The 10,000-nt window shown below is 42.0% G+C and overlaps 1 protein-coding gene across 1 annotated transcript in view; it reads left to right on the forward strand.

Moving 5' to 3' along the window:
- zgc:112980 (uncharacterized protein LOC503706 homolog) overlaps positions 1-10,000 on the forward strand; it is a 34,564-nt gene that overhangs the window by 1,361 nt on the left and 23,203 nt on the right. The window contains exons 2-4 of the mRNA XM_048247862.1: positions 102-167; positions 1,493-1,609; positions 2,079-2,246. Coding sequence (XP_048103819.1) covers positions 102-167; positions 1,493-1,609; positions 2,079-2,246 — 351 coding nt within the window. The remainder of the gene's footprint in view (positions 1-101; positions 168-1,492; positions 1,610-2,078; positions 2,247-10,000) is intronic.

The raw sequence follows: 10,000 nt of genomic DNA on the forward strand, positions 1-10,000 counted from the left end.
TTTGCATTCACAACCCTCATACTTACCAAGCCTCACTCAAACTGTGTGTGTGTGTGTGTGTGCACGTACCTGTGTGTGTGTGTGCGTATGTTATTGTTTAGCTCACAGGAGTTTTTCGTTGACCCCAAAGACAACGTCTCTGAAGCACTTTGCCTGCTGTTACACAGGTTAGTGTGTGTGTGTGTGTCTGTGTGTGTGTGTGTGTGTGTGTGTGAGGGAGGAGTGTGTGTGTGTGAGGGAGGTGTGTGTGTGTGTGTGTGTGAGGGAGGAGTGTGTGTGTGTGTGAGGGAGGAGTGTGTGTGTGTGTGAGGGAGGAGTGTCTGTGTGTGTGTGTGTGTGTGTGCACTGTGTGTGTGTGTGTGTGTGTGTGTGTGTGTACGTACTCACGGTGTGTGTGTGTGTGTGTGTGTGTGTGTGTGTGTGTGTGTGTGTGTGTGGTATGCATTTGTGTGTGTGTTTGGTTGGCTATTGCATGTATTGCAGTGTTTCCCCTACAATGTGTTCATCAGCGGCGCAGCGCCGCTCCTGGAATTCAAGTGCCACTGCAAAGAAAAATTGCCTAATTAAAAAAATAAACAAAAAACACGCAAGTGAACTTCAGGAACAGCTGCCGTTCGTTCAGGTTTGATATCAACAAATAATAGTAGGCTAACGTTGAAGGCGCAGTCAGGGATTCCACAGGAGATCATGTGTGTGTAGCACACAAAAGCACCAAAATTATAGATATGATACAAGACACTTATCTGCTATAATCCAAGATAGATTTTCTTCGAGTTTTTGACCATTTATTTTACCAAATGACATGGGAAACATAATTAATTTCATCCACATATTCTTATGCACCATGCACAACAACGCTACTAAGTTAGCTTAAAACCGTGAGAATCAAGCTTACGCCACTGGTCACACGGGCATTAAAGTGACAGGCACTCAATTCGACCTGCACAGCACCAATACAGTGTAATGGCATGAAAGAGAAGTCTATATAGTTTATACAGTGCTGTGCAAAAGTGAAGACACCCATGCTGAAATTGACTAAAGGGAGGAATAAAACATATTTTGCCTTTGTCTTAATGCCTTAATTAAAAAAAAAATAGGACATCAATTATTTTTTAATGTATCATGTATCGTTAATAATTCTAAATAGTAATAGTTTGTACAGTGGCCTACAGTTGTACAGTGGCTAATTACTAATGATGTAAATGAAAAAGGTGAAAGAAAAACATGAAGAATCCTGTTCAAGTACTGCAATAATCATGCTTTGTAAATGCTTGTGTTGGTGGTTATGTCATCATTTGTAACACTCAATCTGCCCATTTCTTTCACAAAAGTCACCATTTAAGGAGTCATTTTTTCCAACGGGGGGGGGGCGGCTTCCTACGATCAACAGCACCGCTGCTGCAAAAATTTCTAGGGGAAACACTGGTGTGTGTGGACATCACGTTGCCGTTCACTCATTTGTGTGTGTGTGTGTGTGTGTGTGTGTGTGTAGAGTGTTCAGTTGGCTACTGCAGGTGTGTGTGGACATCACATTGTCCTCCTCAGTTGTCCAGAAGCTTCAGCGATCCTGTGCATTCCTCAACGTTCCCACCAACTGTAAAACTGCCTGGTAAGTACACACACACATACATACATATGCACACACACACACACACACACACACACTACTGCAAGCTAGCCCAGCTGTAGGTTTTTGAACATTCTAAGTTCCGCAACAATTGAAGGTTCTAAAATTCTATGTTGAATTCAATGAACCCAGATATTCTTTAGAACGTTCATTTATCAACATTCCCGTCACACCGGTGTGACAGTACTCCTTTATGGGTTAACTACACCACCCTGTTTTATACACACACAGTTATATACACACAATGCTCTGTGATTGGCTGTTTGAGGGTGAGCGTGCTCTGTGATTGCCTGTTTGATGATTGGCTGTTTGAGGGTGAGCGTGCTCTGTGATTGGCTGTTTGAGGGTGCTCTGTGATTGGCTGTTTGAGGGTGCTCTGTGATTGGCTGTTTGAGGGTGAGCGTGCTCTGTGATTGGCTGTTTGAGCGTGCTCTGTGATTGGCTGTTTCAGGCTGAGCGTGCAGGCGGTGCGTTGCTGGGACGACGGGTTGCTGGTAGCCGTGCTGAAGGGTCAGAACATCAGTGGCCGCACGAAGAGGACCAGGAGTTCCGTCAGCAGTCTCCAGGAGACGGGCGCCGTGGTAACCGAACGCGTCCGCCAGCTACTCCAGCAGGACAGGTACACACACACACACACACACACACACACAGAGTTATAAACACACACACACACAGTTATAAACACACACACACACAGAGTTATAAACACACACACACACACAGTTATAAACACACACACACACACACAGTTATAAACACACACACGCACACACACACACACACAGAGTTATAAACACACACACACACACACACACAGTTATAAACACACACACACGCACACACACAGTTATAAACACACACACACACACATACACAGTTATAAACACACACACACACAGTTATAAACACACACACACACACACACACACACACACCGTTATAAACACACACACACACACACACAGTTATAAACACACACACACACACAGTTATATACACACACACACTGCCAAATACCAATGCCACAAACTTACATGCCCAGCCCTAGGTCACTGATCTTTGCAAGGAAGGGTTGGCATTTTGTCATTTTTTTTTTCACAAAGGCTATGTCCACACCAGTGGAGGCTCTTTCATTGAGGTAAGGGAGGACATACCCTCCCTAAAATTTCAGAGAAAAATAAAAAAATATATAAAGTGAATTACTAATCTGATAAATTACTATTAACACTTTGAATGAACAAAATTGTTCCTTTAGGTCAAAATGCCAACAGCACCCCCTATCGCAATTACTGTATGGAGGAGCTTTCTCCTCAAGCCCCTCATTGAAGTCCATTATAAACGCCTCAGACCCCAGCGGCTTGTGAATCACGTCGTTTTCAATGGCCAAGGGAGGAACCTCCTCCGTACAGTAATTTTCAATTGCGATAGGGGGTGCTGTTTTTAGCGGCAACGGTGAACCAATGAGCAGCTACAGTGGGTCCCCGTTAAGTTTGGACGGGTTCCTTCAGGAATCACGATCCCCATTTTCTCAGCAGAAATGGCACAAACTGCAGTTGACACAAACAACCACAAGGTGTCACTGGAGTTCTGCCACTACTATTTTTGATGCGACTTGACTTACTGCTTCCATGATGCAGTTTCCAAGTCAGTAGAACAATCAGAGAAAGCTGAGCCATTACCAAACATATATGATAATACAATAGCGTGAGTTTATATATCTTATACCCTATTTGTCACGGTTACTTATAGATTTGATAGTGTAACGATAAGAGCATAAGAGACTTTCAGCGGGGGCACGGAAACTTAATTTGATCACGGTAGTTTAAGCTTACACTTGACAAAACATTCTAATATGAAAATGTAGATGCAATTGTTGTAAGATGGTGCAGCTCCTTTAAGAAAGCACCGTGCAAAAGTAGACGTGGTGGAGCGAAGTCATATTCAAAATGCAAAAAATAACACCGCAGATAAAACCAATTATCCTCATTCATTGCAACCGCAGCATGCCTGCTTGCCGGCGAAAATATATCAAAGCACCTTTTATGTTTGAATGTAACACAAAAAATGTTTAAACAGCTGGACAAATGATTTAGCTAATTGATTATAGCCTGTACACCAGCAATTGTTGAACATTTGGAAAAGATCGCTTCAGCTGTTGCCACAGTCACAGGCAATGTAGAAACAACATGAGAGCAGTACACACTTCCCCGGTGTGGATGTTACACTGTCATAATCTACCACCAGCCTTTTGGCAAGTTGAAAAATAGATGACTTCTGTGAAATCTCTGCTTTAAAAGCAAGACCTAAATGAGAGGAGTTGTGTTGGGAATGTCGGTGCAATGACCATGCTATAATGGTCTGACAAACGTACTGCCTTTTCAAGCAGTTCATCATCACCCGCGAGTTGAAGGATCATAGGAGGTAAAGACTCAACCACATAACAAGTTTCCGTGATGCTTGCACATCTTTGGGAGAGCTGACTGATTATGATGTCCAGAGTTGCATTAAATACCTGCACTTTGAAGTATCTCTCTGCATCGGTTAAGCGCTCATCTTCCGATAGTTCGCCAAAGTGACGCTTCACTCTCGCTCTCTAAAATTTTCAAATGTACTCTGAACCCCCATTTATTTGCGAAGTGTTCAGCGCTGTAGCCTTGGCCTGGTCAAAGGCACGCAGGTAGTCAGAAAGGACCGTATAGAATTTTCCAGGAATTGCATTGCGGGGTAGCGACGGAGGTCACAGGCCCTGGTGCGACTGCACTTGCTGCACCTACTAGGCCTAGTTACGGCACTGCGTGGAGCTAATGTGTCTACTGTAAATCATTCATGTGTGAAAGTCATTAGGGCTGGAAGCGCTAATGTGTCTAAGCTCATTAGTCTACTTTCAATAAGCCTACTGTACAGCCTGAGAGGGGAACATAACCTATAGCCTAGGCTACTGTAGAGTAGGCCTACAGTAGGCTACTGTAGGCTAAACAATCAGTTGTGAAAGTCTGCAACGAAAAGTTTCCTAATGGAAGCTAACGTGTCTATTGAGCTCATTAGCCTACTTTCAATAGGCCTACTTTACAGCCTGAGAGGGGAACATAGCCTACTGTAGAGTAAAACAATCAGTTTACTTAGTTACCTTTGTTTAGTTAAATCCAGTTTTCTACTCTATCTCCATGATATGCTTAGCCTATAGAAAGACGAAAGTCGGAAAGTGCTTCAGAGAAAACGTGTTTATTGAAATAATGAACAGTCTACATTCTACAGTCTAAATTTAAAGCACGTTGAATCCCTGGGGAGATCTGCGTGTTGTGCGGAGGAATTCGTTGATCTTATTGATGCAGTCCTTCAGTTCACTCCTCCCCATAGCAGGGAACTTGCTGTAGTGTTGAGACCACAAAGTTTTTCACATTTTATGCAGTGCTCGCTTGCCCTTCGGCCCATCCCAGTTGGTGGTTTTGCTCCAGGCTTTTTCCTCTGTGACGATGGACCTGAACCAGGCATCTTCGCCCACTTGGCCGTAGCTCTGTTGGTGAATCTTAGCGTGGTCTTGGGACCAACATCACGCAAGGTCACGCCTGCGTGTTGACTAGGAACTTGATGCTGTCGTTGAGTGTGACGGAGAGGGCCAATGGAGACATCTGCAAGGAGGACGTTTCTGAGCTGGTGTTGAGGTGCACCTGGGGATTGGTCTCTCAGGCGCCGAATAACTTCTCTGCTCCACGAAGGCGCCGCCTGAAGTTCTCCGATTCCAGCTCTCATCTCCTGTAAAATGTCTCTGTGGCTCTCCAAGTGGCTGGTCTCGGAGTTGTTGAAGCTCTCGCTTGATGTTTTTGACCTCCGCTTTCAACCCGATCATTCTCGGCGCTCTCTCGCTACTCAAGCTTTCTCTGCTCTCGGCTACTCGAGCTTTCTCTGCAAAATGTGTGAAAGTCATTAGGCTGGAAGCGTGTCTACTGTCAGTGACTAATGCGAGAGTTCCGTGTTGTAGGCTATGCATTTTTCCGACACTTGGCTGCAAGCTCCCTCCCCACCCCTTCTTTCACAAGCAGTGCAGCTTTCTGAAGCGGTGCCTTTGAAGCTAATGTAACAAATACCACCAATATTGTTGTGTGGCAATAAAAGTATCCAGGGTTTGGCGCAAGTAGCCTAAATAGGCCTATATAAATAAATTAAGGACAATCCTTAAAGCTTAACGTTAGCCTACATGTAGATTAATGTCCCAAAACGCCAACAAGTCGCTTTATGCGCCATTATATATGGATTTCTATGAAACGTCCACAAAAACATCGTCGCGCAACCAAGAGGCAGAAAGCACCATAGAACAGCATAGAGCAATGCAAAAGAATAAAATGATTTTTGTGCTGACAACTGCACCAATTGAAATCAATGATGGTTAGAGAATGTTCAATATGTTCAATATCCCTAACGGAATGCACGCCTTCGCCAAAAATGACAAAATACGATGTTATGTTAATAATGCAAATGAACGCACACTTTGAAATATAGTCGGAAATGAGATGTTATCATCATTGAGACAACAGGGGTATACAATAAAATCCGATTGTAGCTTACAGCAGCCGGCTATTTAGGTTAAGTTTATAACGTTGTGGACGGCCACCAAGCGCCTTCTGCCCGACAGTCTTGAGTGACCGGATTCGTTTTCCTTTGTCATATGAATGCTGTCATTTTGTTAACATTACTGTTATATTTCAACCTTGTTAGTGTCAGAACTATTCACAAGGTTTCTGGGCAGCATTTTTATGTTCTGTTAGCAGTTTAACTTCTCATGACTACCGACAAAGTAGCCTACTGCCAGCTGACGAAGCTCTCATTTTAAAACATTACTGAGAGACAGGCACTATACAATCAAGAAATCTTGCCACTGAATCCAAAACTATGTTTAACATTATGTACAAAGCTTAGGCTACAGTGGATTAGCATGTTGCAGGGGCTGCTAAAACAGAGAAACGCACTGAAAACTTCGCCAATCACAGCCCTTGCTGTCGAATCGCCCGTCCGTTCGACCGTTGAACGCCACAGCGGACTATGCTGCCCCCAAGCCGCTGCAGTTGTACTTACATGTCACCCAGCTGCGTGAATCACCATTATCGTGAATGAAGTGTCAATTTTTAACGGGGACCCTCTGTAGCTGCTCTACAAGAACGTTATTTGCAGTCATACAGCTAAGAATCTTGTGTTGAACAGAAAGCTTGTTCAGGGGTGTGATTCTTCCGTTTTTAAACGGAATTCCGTTATTTTCTACTTAAAAATGTGACCCACACAATTCGTATAGATCCGATGAGTTTTTTTTAGGAGGGGGGAGGGTGGTCTGTCGGTCAGAGGTAGGCTATATCTGTATAACACAGGCCATTGTTATAACAGGCTGCTGACAATGACTACGGGTTTTGTGCTTCACATATTTCCGAATATCACGCCACAAGTAGTGTATTCTGTTTACTATTGGATTTAATTGAAAGTGAAAGTAGACGGGTTGATCAGCTGCGTTCTGAAAAATGCGTGATTCAAGTCCAGTGTGTGTGGCGAACTAGTTTCTCAGCAGAATCCATGAAACGGTAAAGGTCAACAAATTGATTTAAAAAGACATCATGTATGAAGTTTTTTTTTCTCGTTTTGGCTTTGCATCGGGTTCGCTTTCAAGATTTTCCGATAATGAATCTCGTGATGCTGATATTGAATTTTAATTTCTGCGCGTGTTAGCTGTGACAGACTAGCCTAACCTTACAGGTTTTCATAGTTTTAACCACAAAGCCTGTCTACCTTAGGCCTACTACATTGTTTAGTTAACACCTTGTCATTTACGCGCTTAGGCCTACTACATTGTTTAGTTAACACCTTGTCATTTACGCGTTTGTCCAGCCGTTCACCTCCGTGAACCTTGCGCCCCTTGTCTAAAACATATTTCATGATGCCATCTCACCATGAGAAAACGTAACGTTATGGTGATGGTGCTAAGAGATCAAAGCTTTGGCATGCTTAGTAAAGCTGAATATTTAGTGGAAATTAGTCTACTGTAGCATTGTGCTGATAGATAAAAAGTCGCCAAGGCGCAGTCCGCATTTTAACCCTAGCTCTCCATTTAGTGTGTGCGCTTGTAAAACTAGTGTTGTAGCCGGTTAGCCTACACAATCCTGGTGCAGTAACTTAAAACAGAGCCTAACATTTATTTTAGGAGGAGAGGTGTAGGACCTACAGTGTTACTTTGGGAGGAGAAGAATCGATGTAATTTGATTCTCTTTGGAACTGAAATATCAACAACCTTCAAGTTGCAACCTCTTCAATCAGCATCAATATCAGTAGGCCTATCACATGATTCACTATTTTGTACATAGGCCCAGATGACTTAGGGGGCAGGCTATATATTATAAGTAGGCCTATAGTAAATAATTTACTCAATGTTGGTTTAAGTTATAAACAAAACATGTTATAAATGGAAAAAATTCATGGTTCTGCGTCACTGTTGGCAAAATGATCATGATGGCCTATATATTTCAGCCATATTTGGTTTAGTCTTGTGTAGGCCTAGGCTACTTTTTGCACTGTTATAAATTAGTCTTCTTTAGGCCTTATAGGCTGTATTGTAATATGCTATAATTTTTTAAATATATGTATATCAATGTATCAATACTTCCCATAAAAGTCATCAGATGTCATCATTTAAAGGGTTATTTTTCAAAATGACCCCCCTAGTATTTGCCCCAAATATATTTTCTTAAAGGCCCTTTTCTAGTGCCACCCTTGCATAGGATTTGCCCCATGAATTTTATGAAGTGTAGGTGATGTAAATATGTACGGTAGCCAACACTATAGTACACTAAAGTACTCGAACCATCGGGTGGGGGGGGGGGTGCTTCGTATATTTTCCTTTTTTTTTTTTTTTTACCTTTGCCAATCACACCCCTGCTTGTTTTTTGCTACAGTACAAAGAGTACAATGGAATCAGAAGACAATCTCCATCTTTTATACATTCAAATACAGTGTGAAGGTTAGGATCAAAGCAGGAAGACCAGTTCCAAAAATTCATATTCCAAAAAAAGATGGTAAGGTTAGTGTAGGCTACTGAATGCTACATAGTATGACAAATACTCATGGCTAACTGGTAACGTTAGCACAGAAAACAATCAGCTGCTGGCCTGTCACAAACGTGGACAGTTCAGGGATTTAGTGATAAAACATTTTTGTATAGTTATACGTTGTTATAAGCATCCAAGTTCAACTATTTAATTGTTAAATAATGTTCTTGTTGTTGATATGTCTTGTTTTCGCCGTTCTAACTGTATCTTTGGATGGTTACATTGTTAATGAATGTTTCAGACCATGATGCATTCCTTTAATGACGTCTTCAATAACATTGGCCTTTCGAGTAGAAATTCCCACTTAGCTATTAGGCTACAACCTGTCTTTAAATGATAGCGATTTGGCTTTAAAAACAATAGCATGTTACAAATAACCACATTTAAGGTCTATTTTCTTAATGGTAAATAGTTACATGATTTTCTAAAAAAAGTGTCTATTTTTAGTATAATAGACTTTTCTGCAAATGTATTACATTGAGCAAAACCTCCAGACTTTCCATAATTTTGCACATCTGGAAAACAGTATTTCATAACTAAACCTACATATCTTCCCTGACCTGAATATACATTTATTTACATTTACATTTATTAATTTATCCAAAGTGACTTATATATTTAAATTATATTACAAAGTCCATTGTCCCTAGAGCAATTTGGGGTTAAGTGCCTTGCTCAAATGTACAATGGTGGAAGCCAAGATTTGAACCCACAACTTTTCTGGATGCTGCATGCTAGCCTAGCTCCTTAGGTCAGACCTGTGTCTGGGTAGGCGGCCTACATACTCTATTGTTCACATATGCCACCAACACCATCACAACCTCACATTTACCACAACCACCAATCAAGCGCACCTTCCTTCCTCCTTTATTTTTATAACCACCGGCCGCCACTGGTCCACACACACACACACACACACACACACACACACACACACACACATATACACATATACACAGTTATAAACACACACACACACAGTTATAAACACACACACACACAGTTATAAACACACACAGAATTATGAACACATTTGAATGCTTTTATTTGGATCTGAAAGGCAAGCAAGGAAAACAAGATCCAAATACTCTGGGAAGAGTCATTAACAAGGTGGCAGGTCTACATGGCTCACATGCTTTACAGGCCCTTCCATTTATAATACTCAGCACATTAAGGATAAACAAAACATCTCTGTCTCCATATTTGCATGCTGCCTATAGTGGCTGAAACGCGCGCGCACACACACACACACACACACACACAGAGAGTTATAAACACACACACACACACA

This window comes from Alosa alosa, chromosome 7, assembly GCF_017589495.1.
Source record: "Alosa alosa isolate M-15738 ecotype Scorff River chromosome 7, AALO_Geno_1.1, whole genome shotgun sequence".
In the NCBI taxonomy this organism is placed as follows: Eukaryota; Metazoa; Chordata; class Actinopteri; order Clupeiformes; family Clupeidae; genus Alosa; species Alosa alosa.